Below are 22,750 nucleotides of genomic sequence, written 5' to 3' on the forward strand. Positions count from 1 at the left end.
AGTCAATGTGGAGGCTATATACAGGGGGTACCGGTACAGAATCAATGTGGAGGCTATATACAGGGGGTACCGGAACAGAGTCAATGTGGAGGCTATATACAGGGGGTACCGGTACAGAGTCAATGTGGAGGCTATATACAGGGGGTACCGGTTCAGAGTCAATGTGGAGGCAATGTACAGGGGGTACCGGTGCAGAGTCAGTGTGGAGGCTATATACAGGGGGTACCGGTGCAGAGTCAATGTGGAGGCTATATACAGGGGGTACCGGTACAGAGTCAATGTGGAGGCTATATACAGGGGGTACCGGTGCAGAGTCAATGTGGAGGCTATATACAGGGGGTACCGGTACAGAGTCAATGTGGAGGCTATATACAGGGGGTACCGGTACAGAGTCAATGTGGAGGCAATGTACAGAGGGTACCGGTACAGAGTCAATGTCGAGGCTATATACAGAGGGTACCGGTGCAGAGTCAATGTGGAGGCTATATACAGGGGTACCAGTACAGAGTCAATGTGGAGGCTATATACAGGGGGTACCGGTACAGAGTCAATGTGGAGGCTATATACAGGGGGTACCGGTGCAGAGTCAATGTGGAGGCTATATACAGAGGGTACCGGTGCAGAGTCAATGTGGAGGCTATATACAGGGGGTACTGGTACAGAGTCAATGTGGAGACTATATACAGGGGGTACCGGTACAGAGTCAATGTGGAGGCTATATACAGGGGGTACCGGTACAGAGTCAATGTGGAGGCTATATACAGGGGGTACCGGTACAGAATCAATGTGGAGGCTATATACAGGGGGTACCGGTACAGAGTCAATGTGGAGGCTATATACAGGGGGTACCGGTACAGAGTCAATGTGGAGGCTATATACAGTGGGTACCGGTTCAGAGTCAATGTGGAGGCAATGTACAGGGGGTACCGGTGCAGAGTCAGTGTGGAGGCTATATACAGGGGGTACCGGTGCAGAGTCAATGTGGAGGCTATATACAGGGGGTACCGGTACAGAGTCAATGTGGAGGCTATATACAGGGGGTACCGGTGCAGAGTCAATGTGGAGGCTATATACAGGGGGTACCGGTACAGAGTCAATGTGGAGGCTATATACAGGGGGTACCGGTACAGAGTCAATGTGGAGGCTATATACAGAGGGTACCGGTACAGAGTCAATGTGGAGGCTATATACAGGGTGTTACGGTACAGAGTCAATGTGGAGACTATATACAGGGGTACCAGTACAGAGTCAATGTGGAGGCTATATACAGGGGGTACCGGTACAGAGTCATTGTGGAGGCTATATACAGTGGGTACCGGTGCAGAGTCAATGTGGAGGCTATATACAGGGGGTACTGGTACAGAGTCAATGTGGAGGCTATGTACAGAGGGTACCGGTACAGAGTCAATGTGGAGGCTATATACAGGGTGTTACGGTACAGAGTCAATGTGGAGACTATATACAGGGGTACCGGTACAGAGTCAATGTGGAGGCTATATACAGGGGGTACCGGTACAGAGTCAATTTGGAGGCTATATACAGGGGGTACCGGTACAGAGTCAATGTGGAGGCTATATACAGGGGGTACCGGTACAGAGTCAATGTGGAGGCTATATACAGAGGGTACCGGTACAGAGTCAATGTGGAGGCTATATACAGAGGGTACCGGTGCAGAGTCAATGTGGAGGCTATATACAGGGGGTACCGGTACAGAGTCAATGTGGAGGCAATGTACAGGGGGTACCGGTGCAGAGTCAGTGTGGAGGCTATATACAGGGGGTACCGGTGCAGAGTCAATGTGGAGGCTATATACAGGGGGTACCGGTACAGAGTCAATGTGGAGGCTATATACAGGGGGTACCGGTGCAGAGTCAATGTGGAGGCTATATACAGGGGGTACCGGTACAGAGTCAATGTGGAGGCTATATACAGGGGGTACCGGTACAGAGTCAATGTGGAGGCAATGTACAGAGGGTACCGGTACAGAGTCAATGTGGAGGCTATATACAGAGGGTACCGGTGCAGAGTCAATGTGGAGGCTATATACAGGGGTACCAGTACAGAGTCAATGTGGAGGCTATATACAGGGGGTACCGGTACAGAGTCAATGTGGAGGCTATATACAGGGGGTACCGGTGCAGAGTCAATGTGGAGGCTATATACAGAGGGTACCGGTGCAGAGTCAATGTGGAGGCTATATACAGGGGGTACTGGTACAGAGTCAATGTGGAGACTATATACAGGGGGTACTGGTACAGAGTCAATGTGGAGGCTATATACAGGGGGTACCGGTACAGAGTCAATGTGGAGGCTATATACAGGGGGTACCGGTGCTGAGTCAATGTGGAGGCTATATACAGGGGGTACCGGTACAGAGTCAATGTGGAGGCTATATACAGAGGGTACCGGTGCAGAGTCAATGTGGAGGCTATATACAGGGGTACCAGTACAGAGTCAATGTGGAGGCTATATACAGGGGGTACCGGTACAGAGTCAATGTGGAGGCTATATACAGGGGGTACCGGTGCAGAGTCAATGTGGAGGCTATATACAGAGGGTACCGGTGCAGAGTCAATGTGGAGGCTATATACAGGGGGTACTTGTACAGAGTCAATGTGGAGACTATATACAGGGGGTACTGGTACAGAGTCAATGTGGAGGCTATATACAGGGGGTACCGGTACAGAGTCAATGTGGAGGCTATATACAGGGGGTACCGGTGCTGAGTCAATGTGGAGGCTATATACAGGGGGTACCGGTACAGAGTCAATGTGGAGGCTATATACAGGGGGTACCGGTGCAGAGTCAATGTGGAGGCTATATACAGAGGGTACCGGTGCAGAGTCAATGTGGAGGCTATATACAGGGGGTACTGGTACAGAGTCAATGTGGAGACTATATACACGGGGTACTGGTACAGAGTCAATGTGGAGGCTATATACAGGGGGTACCGGTACAGAGTCAATGTGGAGGCTATATACAGGGGGTACCGGTACAGAATCAATGTGGAGGCTATATACAGGGGGTACCGGAACAGAGTCAATGTGGAGGCTATATACAGGGGGTACCGGTACAGAGTCAATGTGGAGGCTATATACAGGGGGTACCGGTTCAGAGTCAATGTGGAGGCAATGTACAGGGGGTACCGGTGCAGAGTCAGTGTGGAGGCTATATACAGGGGGTACCGGTGCAGAGTCAATGTGGAGGCTATATACAGGGGGTACCGGTACAGAGTCAATGTGGAGGCTATATACAGGGGGTACCGGTGCAGAGTCAATGTGGAGGCTATATACAGGGGGTACCGGTACAGAGTCAATGTGGAGGCTATATACAGGGGGTACCGGTACAGAGTCAATGTGGAGGCAATGTACAGAGGGTACCGGTACAGAGTCAATGTCGAGGCTATATACAGAGGGTACCGGTGCAGAGTCAATGTGGAGGCTATATACAGGGGTACCAGTACAGAGTCAATGTGGAGGCTATATACAGGGGGTACCGGTACAGAGTCAATGTGGAGGCTATATACAGGGGGTACCGGTGCAGAGTCAATGTGGAGGCTATATACAGAGGGTACCGGTGCAGAGTCAATGTGGAGGCTATATACAGGGGGTACTGGTACAGAGTCAATGTGGAGACTATATACAGGGGGTACTGGTACAGAGTCAATGTGGAGGCTATATACAGGGGGTACCGGTACAGAGTCAATGTGGAGGCTATATACAGGGGGTACCGGTACAGAATCAATGTGGAGGCTATATACAGGGGGTACCGGTACAGAGTCAATGTGGAGGCTATATACAGGGGGTACCGGTACAGAGTCAATGTGGAGGCTATATACAGTGGGTACCGGTTCAGAGTCAATGTGGAGGCAATGTACAGGGGGTACCGGTGCAGAGTCAGTGTGGAGGCTATATACAGGGGGTACCGGTGCAGAGTCAATGTGGAGGCTATATACAGGGGGTACCGGTACAGAGTCAATGTGGAGGCTATATACAGGGGGTACCGGTGCAGAGTCAATGTGGAGGCTATATACAGGGGGTACCGGTACAGAGTCAATGTGGAGGCTATATACAGGGGGTACCGGTACAGAGTCAATGTGGAGGCTATATACAGAGGGTACCGGTACAGAGTCAATGTGGAGGCTATATACAGGGTGTTACGGTACAGAGTCAATGTGGAGACTATATACAGGGGTACCAGTACAGAGTCAATGTGGAGGCTATATACAGGGGGTACCGGTACAGAGTCATTGTGGAGGCTATATACAGTGGGTACCGGTGCAGAGTCAATGTGGAGGCTATATACAGGGGGTACTGGTACAGAGTCAATGTGGAGGCTATGTACAGAGGGTACCGGTACAGAGTCAATGTGGAGGCTATATACAGGGTGTTACGGTACAGAGTCAATGTGGAGACTATATACAGGGGTACCGGTACAGAGTCAATGTGGAGGCTATATACAGGGGGTACCGGTACAGAGTCAATTTGGAGGCTATATACAGGGGGTACCGGTACAGAGTCAATGTGGAGGCTATATACAGGGGGTACCGGTACAGAGTCAATGTGGAGGCTATATACAGAGGGTACCGGTACAGAGTCAATGTGGAGGCTATATACAGAGGGTACCGGTGCAGAGTCAATGTGGAGGCTATATACAGGGGGTACCGGTACAGAGTCAATGTGGAAGCTATATACAGGGGGTACCGGTACAGAGTGAATGTGGAGGCTATATACATTGGGTACCGGTGCAGAGTCAATGTGGAGGCTATATACAGGGGGTACCTGTACAGAGTCAATGTGGAGGCTATATACAGGGGGTACCGGTGCAGAGTCAATGTGGAGGCTATATACAGGGGGTACCGGTACAGAGTCAATGTGGAGGCTATATACAGGGGGTACCGGTGCAGAGTCAATGTGGAGGCTATATACAGGGGGTACCGGTACAGAGTCAATGTGGAGGCTATATACAGGGGGTACCGGTACAGAGTGAATGTGGAGGCTATATACATTGGGTACCGGTGCAGAGTCAATGTGGAGGCTATATACAGGGGGTACCTGTACAGAGTCAATGTGGAGGCTATATACAGGGGGTACCGGTGCAGAGTCAATGTGGAGGCTATATACAGGGGGTACCGGTACAGAGTCAATGTGGAGGCTATATACAGGGGGTACCGGTGCAGAGTCAATGTGGAGGCTATATACAGGGGGTACCGGTACAGAGTCAATGTGGAGGCTATATACAGGGGGTACCGGTGCAGAGTCAATGTGGAGGCTATATACAGGGGGTACCGGTACAGAGTCAATGTGGAGGCTATATACAGGGGGTACCGGTACAGAGTCAATGTGGAGGCAATGTACAGAGGGTACCGGTACAGAGTCAATGTGGAGGCTATATACAGAGGGTACCGGTGCAGAGTCAATGTGGAGGCTATATACAGGGGTACCAGTACAGAGTCAATGTGGAGGCTATATACAGGGGGTACCGGTACAGAGTCAATGTGGAGGCTATATACAGGGGGTACCGGTGCAGAGTCAATGTGGAGGCTATATACAGAGGGTACCGGTGCAGAGTCAATGTGGAGGCTATATACAGGGGGTACTGGTACAGAGTCAATGTGGAGACTATATACAGGGGGTACTGGTACAGAGTCAATGTGGAGGCTATATACAGGGGGTACCGGTACAGAGTCAATGTGGAGGCTATATACAGGGGGTACCGGTGCTGAGTCAATGTGGAGGCTATATACAGGGGGTACCGGTACAGAGTCAATGTGGAGGCTATATACAGGGGGTACCGGTGCAGAGTCAATGTGGAGGCTATATACAGAGGGTACCGGTGCAGAGTCAATGTGGATGCTATATACAGGGGGTACTGGTACAGAGTCAATGTGGAGACTATATACAGGGGGTACTGGTACAGAGTCAATGTGGAGGCTATATACAGGGGGTACCGGTACAGAGTCAATGTGGAGGCTATATACAGGGGGTACCGGTACAGAATCAATGTGGAGGCTATATACAGGGGGTACCGGTACAGAGTCAATGTGGAGGCTATATACAGGGGGTACCGGTACAGAGTCAATGTGGAGGCTATATACAGGGGGTACCGGTTCAGAGTCTATGTGGAGGCAATGTACAGGGGGTACCGGTGCAGAGTCAGTGTGGAGGCTATATACAGGGGGTACCGGTGCAGAGTCAATGTGGAGGCTATATACAGGGGGTACCGGTACAGAGTCAATGTGGAGGCTATATACAGGGGGTACCGGTGCAGAGTCAATGTGGAGGCTATATACAGGGGGTACCGGTACAGAGTCAATGTGGAGGCTATATACAGGGGGTACCGGTACAGAGTCAATGTGGAGGCAATGTACAGAGGGTACCGGTACAGAGTCAATGTGGAGGCTATATACAGAGGGTACCGGTGCAGAGTCAATGTGGAGGCTATATACAGGGGTACCAGTACAGAGTCAATGTGGAGGCTATATACAGGGGGTACCGGTACAGAGTCAATGTGGAGGCTATATACAGGGGGTACCGGTGCAGAGTCAATGTGGAGGCTATATACAGAGGGTACCGGTGCAGAGTCAATGTGGAGGCTATATACAGGGGGTACTGGTACAGAGTCAATGTGGAGACTATATACAGGGGGTACTGGTACAGAGTCAATGTGGAGGCTATATACAGGGGGTACCGGTACAGAGTCAATGTGGAGGCTATATACAGGGGGTACCGGTACAGAATCAATGTGGAGGCTATATACAGGGGGTACCGGTACAGAGTCAATGTGGAGGCTATATACAGGGGGTACCGGTACAGAGTCAATGTGGAGGCTATATACAGGGGGTACCGGTTCAGAGTCAATGTGGAGGCAATGTACAGGGGGTACCGGTGCAGAGTCAGTGTGGAGGCTATATACAGGGGGTACCGGTGCAGAGTCAATGTGGAGGCTATATACAGGGGGTACCGGTACAGAGTCAATGTGGAGGCTATATACAGGGGGTACCGGTGCAGAGTCAATGTGGAGGCTATATACAGGGGGTACCGGTACAGAGTCAATGTGGAGGCTATATACAGGGGGTACCGGTACAGAGTCAATGTGGAGGCTATATACAGAGGGTACCGGTACAGAGTCAATGTGGAGGCTATATACAGGGTGTTACGGTACAGAGTCAATGTGGAGACTATATACAGGGGTACCAGTACAGAGTCAATGTGGAGGCTATATACAGGGGGTACCGGTACAGAGTCATTGTGGAGGCTATATACAGTGGGTACCGGTGCAGAGTCAATGTGGAGGCTATATACAGGGGGTACTGGTACAGAGTCAATGTGGAGGCTATGTACAGAGGGTACCGGTACAGAGTCAATGTGGAGGCTATATACAGGGTGTTACGGTACAGAGTCAATGTGGAGACTATATACAGGGGTACCGGTACAGAGTCAATGTGGAGGCTATATACAGGGGGTACCGGTACAGAGTCAATTTGGAGGCTATATACAGGGGGTACCGGTACAGAGTCAATGTGGAGGCTATATACAGGGGGTACCGGTACAGAGTCAATGTGGAGGCTATATACAGAGGGTACCGGTACAGAGTCAATGTGGAGGCTATATACAGAGGGTACCGGTGCAGAGTCAATGTGGAGGCTATATACAGGGGGTACCGGTACAGAGTCAATGTGGAAGCTATATACAGGGGGTACCGGTACAGAGTGAATGTGGAGGCTATATACATTGGGTACCGGTGCAGAGTCAATGTGGAGGCTATATACAGGGGGTACCTGTACAGAGTCAATGTGGAGGCTATATACAGGGGGTACCGGTGCAGAGTCAATGTGGAGGCTATATACAGGGGGTACCGGTACAGAGTCAATGTGGAGGCTATATACAGGGGGTACCGGTGCAGAGTCAATGTGGAGGCTATATACAGAGGGTACCGGTGCAGAGTCAATGTGGAGGCTATATACAGGGGGTACTGGTACAGAGTCAATGTGGAGACTATATACAGGGGGTACTGGTACAGAGTCAATGTGGAGGCTATATACAGGGGGTACCGGTACAGAGTCAATGTGGAGGCTATATACAGGGGGTACCGGTGCAGAGTCAATGTGGAGGCTATATACAGAGGGTACCGGTGCAGAGTCAATGTGGAGGCTATATACAGGGGGTACTGGTACAGAGTCAACGTGGAGACTATATACAGGGGGTACTTGTACAGAGTCAATGTGGAGGCTATATACAGGGGGTACCGGTACAGAGTCAATGTGGAGGATATATACAGGGGGTACTGTGCATAGATAATAAACAGTAGTACAGGTTAGTTGAGGTAATTTGTACATGTAGGTGGGCGTGAAGTGACTATGCATAGATAATAAACAGTAGTACAGGTTAGTTGAGGTAATTTGTACATGTAGGTGGGGGTGAAGTGACTATGCATAGATAATAAACAGCAAGTAGCAGCAGTGTACAAAAGGGAGGGAGATCGATGTAAATAGTCCGGTGGCCATTTTATTAATTGTTCAGTCTTATGACTTGGGGGTAGAAGCTTTTGAGGAGCCTTTTGCTCCTAGACTTAAGTGCTCTCTTTGACTGATGGGGTGATGTTACGTTTTATAGAGGTTGTGAATGTGGTTAGTGTTGGGTTATCCATCTGTCTGATGTAATGTTGTCAGCTCTGCCTTTGGCCTATAGTCTAGCTTTACTCAGCCCCAATAAACTGAGTTACCCACTGAGCTGCCCTGTTATGAAGCATTATAACACTCTAGTCTAGCTTTACTCAGCCCCAATAAACTGAGTTACCCACTGAGCTGCCCTGTTATGAAGCATTATAACACTCTAGTCTAGCTTTACTCAGCCCCAAATAAACTGAATTAACCACTGAGCCGCCCTGTTATGAATAACTCTAATAATGTTGTCTGAGATGACATAGATTTTATCTCATTTATCAAAGAGCTTTATCTGTAGCTACAGTAAATACATCACTTGACCCGTGATGATGCCGGTGGGACCACCTATTTAACATGCAGTGAAGCATCAGGCATACATTTCAGTTGAATATTTCAATCCAAAGATTTGAACATGTCACGCCTGCTCCCGCTGCCCCTCTCTGGCGCTCCAGGGCGCCAGACGGCCCGTCATTACGCACACCTGTCACCATCGTTACGCGCATCAGCGCTTCATGGGACTCCCATGGACTCTATTACCTTATTGATTGCCTCCCCTATATCTGTCACTTCCTCAGTTTCATCCACGTGTCTGCATTAATGTGGTTTTGTTTCCCCTCGTCCAGACGCTGTCCTTGTTTCGTTTCATGTCCGTATCTAATTAAATGTTCACTCCCTGTACTTGCTTCTTGTCTCCCAGTGTCTGTCCTCACAGAACAAACCAGTGATGGAGGGGTTAAATCTATCGGTCTATCCCCCATTTATGCTTTAAGCAGTTCAAGATGAGGAGAGAGAGACAGTAATGTAAAGTCTGTTATATCAGGACTCTGTGGAAGTGGTGGAGGGAGACAGACAGTAATGTGAAGTCTGTTGTATCAGGACTCTGTGGAAGTGGTGGATGGAGACAGACAGTAATGAGAAGTCTGTTATATCAGGACTCTGTGGAAGTGGTGGATGGAGAGAGACTATTATAAAGTCTGTTATATCAGGACTCTGTGGAAGTGGTGGAGGGAGACAGACAGTAATGTAAAGTCTGTTATATCAGGACTCTGTGGAAATGGTGGAGGGAGAGAGACTATTATAAAATCTGTTATATCAGGACTCTGTGGAAGTGGTGGAGGGAGACAGACAGTAATGTAAAGTATGTTATATCAGGACTTTGTGGAAGTGGTGGAGGGAGACAGACAGTATTATAAAGTTTGTTATATCAGGACTCTGTGGAAGTGGTGGAGGGAGACAGACAGTATTATAAAGTCTGTTATATCAGGACTCTGTGGAAGTGGTGGAGGGAGACAGACAGTATTATAAAGTCTGTTATATCAGGATTCTGTGGAAGTGGGTGAGGGAGACAGACAGTAATGTAAAGTCTGTTATATCAGGACTCTGTGGAAGTGGTGGAGGGAGACAGACAGTAATGTAAAGTCTGTTATATCAGGACTCTGTGGAAGTGGTGGAGGGAGAGCGCAAGAGGAAAATAATCAATGCTGCTGGTTGGTGGCTATCTCCAGACAGACAGACAGACGGACAGACGGACGGCCGGGCGGGCAGACGGACGGACGGACGGACGGACAGACACACCTTGAGCAAGATAGTCCAGATTGTAGAATTTAGAAAAACATGGCCAATATGTGAGTGTGCAAACAAGGTGACATTGACAAAAGCTGAAAACTTTGCACCCGGTGCAAACCATACACAACACATCTATGGTGAAAACACTTCTGAAATCTGGCCTGCCCTTACTGAATGGTTGGTGGGACAGTAGCAGTGCCTGTCTAACACACAGTAATACTGTCTCCATGTAATTGGGTCATTGTGTAAAATTGATCCATAAATAATACATGTTGAAAAGAAGCATCTGGTGCCATCAAGTCTATTTCCGTGCCTCATAGGCCTACTTCCTCCTCATTTCTCATATCTATGAGTGTGTTTGCTAGCTGTATTGGAATTACGTGTACTAAATCATACACGCCATGAATATCATACGTCATGCAACTGACTCTGGCTGACAAATGGCTGAGCAGCGAGGGGATACAGGGGAGGGGGGCTGGGCGAGGTCATTGTCATAGCGACTGAAGGTCAGTACAGGAGACGGCGATAAAATCGATGACAATTGCTCCCTAAGTCACTAAGATTTATCTCTCTCTCTCGCTCTCTCTCTCTCTCTCTCTCTCTCTCAATGAGTCCATCTTCCTATAGCTCCGCCTTCTGCTACATACCCGATGGTTCATTAGTGTAGGATTCCAATGAGTCCATCCTCCTATAGCTCCGCCCTCTGCTATATACCCGATGGTTCATTAGTGTAGGATTCCAATGAGTCCATCCTCCTATAGCTCCGCCCTCTGCTATATACCTGATGGTTCATTACTGTAGGATTCCAATGAGTCCATCCTCCTATAGCTCCATCCTCTGCTATATACCTGATGATTCATTACTGTAGGCAATAGTAAGTCACTGTGCAGATGATGTCATCTATAAAACATCTCATCTTCCACACAACAGGGCATGAATAGATTCCTATGATTTAGAAATCAGTGCTATTTTCCATGTATCTAGTAGGAGGGTTAAACTAGCCTTGTCCATCGAGGACAGGGCATATGAGCCTCAGCCTCATATTTCATAGACAGCTGACCTTGCAAGTTATATGACAGCGGTGCGACCCATCTCCAGCTGTGTGATGTCATTACGGTGGTCTTCATTCGACTTTTGACCTCTTATCTAATTATGGCCCTGGAGTGCCTGGGCTGCGTACAACATGGCTCTCTCTCTCCCCCCAGGGCTCTCTCTCTCTCCTCCCAGGGCTCTCTCTGTCTCCCTCCAGGGCTCTCTCTCTCCACTCAGGGCTGTCTCTCACCGCAGGTGATTCAGCCCGTTATTAACCTGAAGCCTGGGAGTCATAACAAGTAGAGTAAGGTGTTTGAAAAAGGTCTCAACCTTCTAAAAGACATGAACGTGGCCTGTGACACTATTCCCAATAATCACCCATGTCTGGTGCCTCTATCTTAATGACTCTGTTAAAGAAGTCCTTTCTTTGCTATTCATTCCAAAAGCACTTTAAGGTCAACCTGTGCAGGCCATAATGCAAACCCGCAGAATATATAACCAACGGTCTCGTCGCCCCACATGTCCGCTGCTTTTTACTGTTTCATAGTTCGGCTGTTAATGTGGAAATATTACCGGTCCGTTTGGATTGATGTTATCGGTCATCTCACTGGGCCTGTTACTCTACATTTACAGAATGTCATCTCTTATCCAGAGCCACATACAGTCTGTACATTCATCTTCAGATAGCTAGGTGGGACAACCACATTATCGCAGGCATATTAAGTACTTAAGTACTTATTAAGCGCTAGTAAGAAAATACTAGTGCGTGGGTTAGTTCAAGAAAGGCAAGACACACTTCTTCTGTGTCGTCTCTCTGGTTCTCAGTTCATCTTTCCTTGATTCCTCACATCCTCTTTCCTCGTCTCCTTTTCTAAACACATTGGAGAAGAAGGTCCAAGGGCAGAAACCTTGATGGGAAACATCCCATCAATTGGTTGAAATGGAGCTGAGGAGATAATATGACAGGAATCACAGAAAGGTGATTGATATGGAGTCCAACACTGCCCTGAGAAGGTCAAGCATCGATCTGATCCCAAGGCGCTGGCCCGTACATTAATAGCCCTTTGACCTTTGTTCCTCTCCCTGTTGAGAAACTCCTATAAACCCACCAATGGAATTGAATGGAGGTTTTGTGAGGTTGTTTTCGGCTTGTTAATGGTGTCAGCATATGTCCAGTATTCTGTGTGTGATGGTGCCGGGGAATTCAGTGTATGCCTGAGGGGTTGTGGTGTGTGTGCGTGCGTGTGCGCGCGTGTCTCTTTCCATTCCTTGGTATGCGTGCGAGTAACAATCATTTAAATCACATGAGAGGGGCTCCCGAGTGGCGCAGCGGTCTAAGTTACTGCATCTCAGTTCGAATCCAGGCTGTATCACAACCGGCCGCGATTGGGAGTCCCATAAGGCGGCGCACAATTGGCCCAGCGTCGTCTGGGTTTGGCCGGTGTAGTATGTCATTGTAAATAAGAATTTCTTCTTAAGTGACTTGCCTAGTTAAATAAAGGTAAAAAAAAAAAAAAGTTGGGCTGTTGGAACCTCTCTGAGGAAGTGCAGTTATGTCATTGACCAATCAGGGAAAGGGGGTTCAAACCTGGTTGGATCTTCAACATAGCATATGAATTAGTTTAGTAGAAGCTTCTTGGTCATCCTTATACCTGTTGTGTTCTGAGTCAATCTAATAGATCACTGCATCATACCTTCTCTAAAAGCAGATATGATAATACACTCTTCGGGGTTTTTCTGAAATCAAATAGGATCATTTTATTTTATGTCAGTAGAGCCTTGTTTTGCCCTAAGGAGGCAAAGTTACATCTCCTATCATAGCTCTATGAGTTCCTCTGTACTTCAGCACCAGTATCATCACTGCATCACCACTGAACACCTCACATTGACTCTATCCAGCCATGTATTTAGAGAGATGGGACATTGAGGTTTCTGCGTAATGATGCATTTACATAACACTACAAAATGATATGGCATCCATGTTATCTCCCCATTAACATGACATGGTGTTAAAGGAATTAAATTACTCTATGTTTTAATATCCAATTAAATTAAACACTCTGTCCATTCATAAGGACATGTAAGACCCTTATTCTACAATAATAGACAGAGCCCAGTCTCAAAATCAAACAGCAGAGTTTATTCTCGAGAGTACTGAGTACTTACACATTTTACCACAGGTTATAAACTGAAAATGACGTCAGCGTTTTCTAAATGTTCCGTCTCTTCTTGACACTGGTAGAAAGGCTCTATAGTTCTCAAGCCTTCCCTCCTCGCCTAGAGCCAAGGTCAGCCAGTGTAGATAAGCATTCTAGTCAGTCTGGAGATATAGTTCATTAATTTGTACCAAGGAACAAACTGTCATTGTTCTAAACTCTTGACCATATTCACAACATTATATTCAGTACTAGGTTCAAGAAAGAAAATTCATACATGTACAGCAAAATCTGACTACATTTAGGCTATTGTTTATATGTGTAGTTGACACTATGTTGAGGTAATAATGGGAGTATAATGCTTGTATGGTTGTCAACCCCAACACATGTTCGGGTCATCATTACCAATCAACTGTATTCCAGTTAAAAATGACATTAACAACCACCACCGATTTCTGTATGCTAGCTATACTAATCAGCTTACGATATAGAGACAGGAGTTGTCACTTCTTCTAAACCTGAAAAGGGACAACGTCTACATGTTGTATCCAAATCAGACTTAAGTATCCACATTTTGTGTCTGGTACAATACATTAATTCATGACGGATTTGACAAATATCCACTTTGTTAGATCCGTTAAATAAACATAAGTACAGAAAAAGAAAATATCTGTTGAATGTGTGCCAATCTGGTCAATGGAGCGTCTGACCCCAGACCCCTTTTACTGGGTCTATTAGAACCATATTCAACATTCTAAACGTTGTCCCAACTCTCTAGGTACAGGGCTCTGACTCGATCTACAACCCACGTCCACTCTGTCATTGCTCATCCATATATTTCTATGTATATATTTTTAATCCGTTCCTTTAGATTTGTGTGTATTAGGTAGTTGTTGTGGAATTGTTAGATTACATGTTAAATTTTGCTACACTGTCGGAACTAGAAGCACAAGCATTTCACTACACTCGCAATAACACCTGCTAACCATGTGTATGTGACCAGTAAAATTTGATTTGATGTCCCATATATATGATCTCATGTCTGGATCAATACCTGTTGAGAAACTGATCGCATTAACTCAGTGTCCCTCCATTTAATAATAATGATGATAATATATATATTATATTTCTCTTCTGTTCACACTGAACTGTTTTATCTCACCTCCTCTTCTCTTCCTCTCTTCCTTCCCCTCTCTTCTTCCTGTTTTATCTCACCTCTTCTTCTCTTCCTCTCTTCCTTCCCCTCTCTTCTTCCCTGTCTTTCTGACCCGGGGTGTGTAGAGTAAAGATGCTGGTATCAGGACTTTGGTTATGCTGGATGAGCAGGGAGGTAAGTCCCTATAGAGACACAATATTACACTTTAAAATTCTGTTCACTTTCCCAAATATCCCAGGTTTCCCAGAAATCCTGGTTGGAGGATTACGGAATTCCTGCTTAATATTCTCTCCTTATTCCGGGAATCTTCTAAATCGGGACTTTAGGAAAAACAGTTCGGAAAGTATTCAGAACCCCTAGACTTTTTCCACATTTTGTTATGTTACAGCCTTATTCTAAAATAGATTTAAAAAACAACGAATTCTCATCTATCACAGTGCAATCCGTTTTGTCACCAAAGCCCCATATACTACCCACCATTGCGACCTGTACACTTTCGTTGGCTGGCCCTCGCTTCATACTCGTCGCCAAACCCACTGGCTCCATGTCATCTACAAGACCCTGCTAGGTAAAGTCCCCCCTTATCTCAGCTCGCTGGTCACCATAGCATCACCCACCTGTAGCACGCGCTCCAGCAGGTACAGTGCCTTGCGAAAGTATTCGGCCCCCTTGAACTTTGCGACCTTTTGCCACATTTCAGGCTTCAAACATAAAGATATAAAACTGTATTTTTATGTGAAGAATCAACAACAAGTGGGACACAATCATGAATTGGAACGACATTTATTGGATATTTCAAACTTTTTTAACAAATCAAAAACTGAACAATTGGGCGTGCAAAATTATTCAGCCCCTTTACTTTCAGTGCAACAAACTCTCTCCAGAAGTTCAGTGAGGATCTCTGAATGATCCAATGTTGACCTAAATGACTAATGATGATAAATACAATACACCTGTGTGTAATCAAGTCTCCGTATAAATGCACCTGCACTGTGATAGTCTCAGAGGTCCGTTAAAAGCGCAGAGAGCATCATGAAGAACAAGGAACACACCAGGCAGGTCCGAGATACTGTTGTGAAGAAGTTTAAAGCCGGATTTGGATACAAAAAGATTTCCCAAGCTTTAAACATCCCAAGGAGCACTGTGCAAGCGATAATATTGAAATGGAAGGAGTATCAGACCACTGCAAATCTACCAAGACCTGGCCATCCCTCTAAACTTTCAGCTCATACAAGAAGAAGACTGATCAGAGATGCAGCCAAGAGGCCCATGATCACTCTGGATGAACTGCAGAGATCTACAGCTGAGGTGGGAGACTCTGTCCATAGGACAACAATCAGTTGTATATTGCACAAATCTGGCCTTTATGGAAGAGTGGCAAGAAGAAAGCCATTTCTTAAAGATATCCATAAAAAGTGTCAGTTAAAGTTTGCCACAAGCCACCTGGGAGACACACCAAACATGTGGAGGAAGGTGCTCGGGTCAGATGAAACCAAAATTGAACTTTTTGGCAACAATGCAAATCGTTATGTTTGGTGTAAAAGCAACACAGCTGAACACACCATCCCCACTGTCAAACATGGTGGTGGCAGCATCATGGTTTGGGCCTGCTTTTCTTCAGCAGGGACAGGGAAGATGGTTAAAATTGATGGGAAGATGGATGGAGCCAAATACAGGACCATTCTGGAAGAAAACCTGATGGAGTCTGCAAAAGACCTGAGACTGGGACGGAGATTTGTCTTCCAACAAGACAATGATCCAAAACATAAAGCAAAATCTACAATGGAATGGTTCAAAAATAAACATATCCAGGTGTTAGAATGGCCAAGTCAAAGTCCAGACCTGAATCCAATCGAGAATCTGTGGAAAGAACTGAAAACTGCTGTTCACAAATGCTCTCCATCCAACCTCACTGAGCTCGAGCTGTTTTGCAAGGAGGAATGGGAAAAAATGTCAGTCTCTCGATGTGCAAAACTGATAGAGACATACCCCAAGCGACTTACAGCTGTGATCACAGCAAAAGGTGGCGCTACAAAGTATTAACTTAAGGGGGCTGAATAATTTTGCACGCCCAATTTTTGAGTTTTTGATTTGTTAAAAAAGTTTGAAATATCCAATAAATGTCGTTCCACTTCATGATTGTGTCCCACTTGTTGTTGATTCTTCACAAAAAAATACAGTTTTATATCTTTATGTTTGAAGCCTGAAATGTGGCAAAAGGTCGCAAAGTTCAAGGGGGCCGAATACTTTCGCAATGCACTGTATATCTCTCTGCTCATGCCCAAAATCAATGTCATGTATTGTCATGTTGTGTCTTGTTTCTGTCCTTTCTCTTCACCCTGTCTCCCTCTGCTGGTCGTTTTAGGTTACCTTTTCTCCCCCTCTTTCCCCCAGCTGTTCCTTGTCTCCTCCTAACTACCTCGTCACCCCTTTTCCCACCTGTTCCCTTTTTCCCTCTGATTAGTCCTCTATATCTCTCTCTGTTTTTGTTTCTGTCTTTGTCGGATTCTTGTTTGTGTTATTCATGCCTGAACCAGACTATCGTCATGTTTGCTGCAACCTTGTCCTGTCCTGTCGGAATCTGCCGGTCCATCTGAGCCTACCTATGTTTTGTTATTAAAGAAGCTCTGTTTACGTTAATTCGCTTTTGGGTCCTCATTCACGCACCGTAACAGAAGAATCCGACCAAGAATGGACCCAGCGACTTCGGATCCTCTCCACTCAGCCGTCGAGATCCAGGGAGCGATGCTAGGCAGACATGAGCAGGAATTGTCTGCTGCTCGACATGCCGTTGAGACCCTGGCCACCCAAGTCTCCAACCTCACAGAACAGGTTCACCATCTCCGCCTCGATCCACCGGCCACTTCCAGGGCTTTCGAATCTCCGGAGCCCAGAATCAATAACCCGCCGTGTTACTCTGGGGAGCCCACTGAATGCCGCTCGTTCCTCACCCAGTGTGATATTGTGTTTTCTCTCCAGCCCAACACTTACTCCAGGAGCACTGCTCGTGTCGCCTACGTCATATCTCTCCTTACTGGACGGGCTCGTGAGTGGGGCACGGCAATCTGGGAGGCAAGGGCTGAGTGTACTAACCAGTATCAGGACTTTAAGGAGGAGATGATACGGGTTTTTGATCGATCTGTTTTTGGGGAGGAGGCTTCCAGGGCCCTGTCTTCCCTATGTCAAGGTAATCGATCCATAACAGACTACTCTATTGAGTTTCGCACTCTTGCTGCCTCCAGTGGCTGGAACGAGCCGGCTTTGCTCGTTCGTTTTCTGGAGGGTCTCCGCGCAGAGGTAAAGGATGAGATTCTCTCCCGGGAGGTTCCTTCCAGCATGGATTCCTTGATTGAACTCGCTATTCGCATTGAGCGACGGGTTGATCTTCGTCACCGAGCTCGTGGAAAGGAGCTCGCGTTCTCCGTTGCCCCCCTCTCCGCATCACTACCATCTTCCTCTGCCGGCTCGGGTGCTGAGCCTATGCAGCTGGGAGGTATCCGCATCTCGACTAAGGAGAGGGAACGGAGAATCACCAACCGCCTCTGTCTCTATTGCGGTTCTGCTGGTCATTTTGTCACTTCATGTCCAGTAAAAGCCAGAGCTCATCAGTAAGCGGAGGGCTACTGGTGAGCGCTACTACTCCTGTCTCTCCTTCAAGATCCTGCACTACCTTGTCGGTCCATCTACGCTGGACCGGTTCGTCAGCTTCCTGCAGTGCCTTAATAGACTCTGGGGCGGAGGGCTGTTTTATGGACGAGACCTGGGCTCGGGAACATGACATTCCTCTCAGACAGTTAAGGGAGTCCACGGCCTTGTTCGCCCTGGATGGTAGTCCTCTCCCCAGGATTCAGCGTGAGACGCTACCTTTAACCCTCACTGTTTCTGGTAATCATAGCGAAACCATTTCTTTTTTAATTTTTCGTTCACCTTTTACACCTGTTGTTTTGGGCCATCCCTGGCTAGTTTGTCATAATCCTTCCATTAATTGGTCTAGTAATTCTATCCTCTCCTGGAACGTCTCTTGTCATGTGAAATGTTTAATGTCTGCTATCCCTCCTGTTTCCTCTGTCTCTTCTTCACAGGAGGAGCCTGGTGATTTGACAGGGGTGCCGGAGGAATATCACGATCTGCGCACGGTGTTCAGTCGGTCCAGGGCCACCTCTCTTCCTCCACACCGGTCGTATGATTGTAGTATTGATCTCCTTCCGGGAACCACTCCCCCCCGGGGTAGACTATACTCTCTGTCGGCTCCCGAACGTAAGGCTCTCGAAGATTATTTGTCTGTAGCTCTTGCCGCCGGTACCATAGTCCCCTCCTCCTCTCCCGCCGGAGCGGGGTTTTTTTTTGTTAAGAAGAAGGACGGGTCCCTGCGCCCCTGCATAGATTATCGAGGGCTGAATGACATAACAGTGAAGAATCGTTATCCGCTTCCTCTTATGTCTTCAGCCTTCGAGATCCTGCAGGGAGCCAGGTTTTTCACTAAGTTGGACCTTCGTAACGCTTACCATCTCGTGCGCATCAGGGAGGGGGACGAGTGGAAGACGGCGTTTAACACTCCGTTAGGGCACTTTGAATACCGGGTTCTTCCTTTCGGCCTCGCTAACGCTCCAGCTGTCTTTCAGGCATTAGTCAATGATGTCCTGAGAGACATGCTGAACATCTTTGTTTTCGTTTACCTTGACGATATCCTGATTTTTTCACCGTCACTCCAGATTCATGTTCAGCACGTTCGACGTGTCCTCCAGCGCCTTTTAGAGAATTGTCTTTTTGTGAAGGCTGAGAAGTGCTCTTTTCATGCCTCCTCCGTCACATTTCTCGGTTCTGTTATTTCCGCTGAAGGCATTAAGATGGATCCCGCTAAGGTCCAAGCTGTCATTGATTGGCCCGTCCCTAAGTCACGCGTCGAGCTGCAGCGCTTTCTCGGCTTCGCGAACTTCTATCGTCGTTTCATCCGTAATTTCGGTCAGGTGGCAGCTCCTCTCACAGCCCTTACTTCTGTCAAGACGTGCTTTAAGTGGTCCGTTTCCGCCCAGGGAGCTTTTGATCTCCTCAAGAATCGTTTTACATCCGCACCTATCCTTGTTACACCTGACGTCACTAGACAGTTCGTTGTCGAGGTTGACGCGTCAGAGGTGGGCGTGGGAGCCATTCTTTCTCAGCGCTCCCTCTCTGACGACAAGGTCCACCCTTGCGCGTATTTTTCTCATCGCCTGTCGCCGTCGGAACGTAACTATGATGTGGGAAACCGCGAACTGCTCGCCATCCGCTTAGCCCTAGGCGAATGGCGACAGTGGTTGGAGGGGGCGACCGTTCCTTTTGTCGTTTGGACTGACCATAGGAACCTTGAGTACATCCGTTCTGCCAAACGACTTAATGCGCGTCAGGCGCGCTGGGCGCTGTTTTTCGCTCGTTTCGAGTTCGTGATTTCTTATCGTCCGGGCTCTAAGAACACCAAGCCTGATGCTTTATCTCGTCTCTTCAGTTCTTCAGTAGCCTCCACTGACCCCGAGGGGATTCTCCCTGAGGGGCGTGTTGTCGGGTTGACTGTCTGGGGAATTGAGAGGCAGGTAAAGCAAGCACTCACTCAAGCTCCGTCGCCGCGCGCTTGTCCTAGGAACCTTCTTTTCGTTCCCGTTCCTACTCGTCTGGCCGTTCTTCAGTGGGCTCACTCTGCCAAGTTAGCCGGCCACCCTGGCGTTCGGGGTACGCTTGCTTCCATTCGCCAGCATTTTTGGTGGCCCACCCGGGAGCATGACACGCGTCGCTTCGTGGCTGCTTGTTCGGTCTGCGCGCAGACTAAGTCCGGTAACTCCCCTCCTGCCGGCCGTCTCAGGCCGCTTCCCATTCCCTCTCGACCGTGGTCTCACATCGCCTTAGATTTTGTCACCGGACTGCCTTCGTCAGCGGGGAAGACTGTTATTCTTACGGTTGTCGACAGGTTCTCTAAGGCGGCTCATTTTATTCCCCTTGCTAAGCTTCCTTCTGCTAAAGAGACGGCACAAATCATCATCGAGAATGTTTTCAGAATTCATGGCCTTCCGTCAGACGTCGTTTCGGACAGAGGTCCGCAATTCACGTTTCAATTTTGGAGGGAGTTTTGCCGTTTGATTGGGGCTTCCGTCAGTCTCTCTTCCGGCTTTCACCCCCAGTCTAACGGTCAAGCAGAACGGGCCAATCAGACTATTGGTCGCATCTTACGCAGTCTTTCTTTTCGCAACCCTGCGTCTTGGTCAGAACAGCTCCCCTGGGCAGAATACGCCCACAACTCGCTTCCTTCGTCTGCGACCGGGCTATCTCCTTTTCAGAGTAGCCTCGGGTACCAGCCTCCGCTGTTCTCATCTCAGTTCGCCGAGTCCAGCGTCCCCTCCGCTCAGGCTTTTGTCCAACGTTGCGAGCGCACCTGGAAGAGGGTCAGGTCTGCACTTTGCCGTTATAGGGCGCAGACTGTGAGAGCTGCTAATAAGCGTAGAACTAAGAGTCCTAGATATTGTCGCGGTCAGAGAGTTTGGCTCTCCACTCAGAACCTTCCCCTTAAGACCGCTTCTCGCAAGTTGACCCCGCGGTTCATTGGTCCGTTCCGTATTTCTCAGATCATTAATCCTGTCGCAGTGCGACTTCTTCTTCCGCGATATCTTCGTCGCGTCCACCCGGTCTTCCATGTCTCCTGTGTCAAGCCCGTTCTTCGCGCCCCCGCTCGTCTTCCCCCCCCCCCCCCCCCCATCCTTGTCGAGGGCGCACCCATCTACAGGGTCCGTAGGATTTTGGACATGCGTCCTCGGGGCCGTGGTCATCAGTACCTAGTAGATTGGGAGGGGTACGGTCCTGAGGAGAGGAGTTGGGTTCCCTCTCGGGACGTGCTGGACCGTGCGCTGATCGATGATTTCCTCCGTTGCCGCCAGGTTTCCTCCTCGAGTGCGCCAGGAGGCGCTCGGTGAGTGGGGGGGTACTGTCATGTATTGTCATGTTGTGTCTTGTTTCTGTCCTTTCTCTTCACCCTGTCTCCCTCTGCTGGTCGTTTTAGGTTACCTTTTCTCCCCCTCTTTCCCCCAGCTGTTCCTTGTCTCCTCCTAACTACCTCGTCACCCCTTTTCCCACCTGTTCCCTTTTTCCCTCTGATTAGTCCTCTATATCTCTCTCTGTTTTTGTTTCTGTCTTTGTCGGATTCTTGTTTGTGTTATTCATGCCTGAACCAGACTATCGTCATGTTTGCTGCAACCTTGTCCTGTCCTGTCGGAATCTGCCGGTCCATCTGAGCCTACCTATGTTTTGTTATTAAAGAAGCTCTGTTTACGTTAATTCGCTTTTGGGTCCTCATTCACGCACCGTAACAATCAATTCTTTCTTTGGCCGCCTCTCCTTCCAGTCCTCTGCTGCCAATGACTGGAACGAACTACAAAAATCTCTGAAACTGGAAACACTTATTTCCCTCACTAGCTTTAAGCACCAACTGTCAGAGCAGCTCACAGATTACTGCATCTGTACATAGCCCACCTATAATTTAGCCCAAACAACTACCTCTTTCCCTACTGTATTTTATTTTATTTATTTATATATTTTGCTCCTTCGCACCCCATTATTTTTATTTCTACTTTGCACATTCTTCCACTGCAAATCTACCATTCCAGTGTTTTACTTGCTATATTGTATTTACTTTGCCACCATGGCCTTTTTTTGCCTTTACCTCCCTTATCTCACCTCATTTGCTCACATCGTATATAGACTTGTGAATAATGTTAGTGAGGTATAGAATAATGTCAGTGAGCTATAGAATAATGTCAGTGAGGTGTAGAATAATGTCAGTGAGGTATAGAATAATGTCAGTGAGGTATAGAATAATGTCAGTGAGGTGTAGCAATAGGCAAATATAAAGCATTCACATCCACTCCTGTGTTCAATTGGACTTACTGGATTGTTTCAACAGAAATATATAAATAGATCAAACGATCATATCCACTCTGTCGGTGGTATTTCTATCTGCAACATTCAGTGCTTTGCTTCCTGAGTAATGGTGCTGACTTCCTGCTCGCTGCAACCGCCACCACCGCCACAGAGCAATCAATTCCCAGATTCAAATGGCCCCTGCCCCTCCCTCCACCACAATGCAGCCCCATCCACCAGGCCCTGGAAGGAAGGACCAGAGCAACCTCCATTTGCACGGATCGGCTGAGATTACAG

At 47.9% G+C, this 22,750-nt stretch overlaps 1 protein-coding gene across 1 annotated transcript in view; it reads left to right on the forward strand.

Moving 5' to 3' along the window:
* The window catches only part of LOC110510484 (synaptosomal-associated protein 25-B), a 96,126-nt gene that overhangs the window by 60,238 nt on the left and 13,138 nt on the right, over window positions 1-22,750 (forward strand). The window contains exon 4 of the mRNA XM_036955261.1: window positions 14,701-14,749. Coding sequence (XP_036811156.1) covers window positions 14,701-14,749 — 49 coding nt within the window. The remainder of the gene's footprint in view (window positions 1-14,700; window positions 14,750-22,750) is intronic.

The sequence above is a fragment of the Oncorhynchus mykiss genome, chromosome 19 (assembly GCF_013265735.2).
Source record: "Oncorhynchus mykiss isolate Arlee chromosome 19, USDA_OmykA_1.1, whole genome shotgun sequence".
In the NCBI taxonomy this organism is placed as follows: domain Eukaryota; kingdom Metazoa; phylum Chordata; class Actinopteri; order Salmoniformes; family Salmonidae; genus Oncorhynchus; species Oncorhynchus mykiss.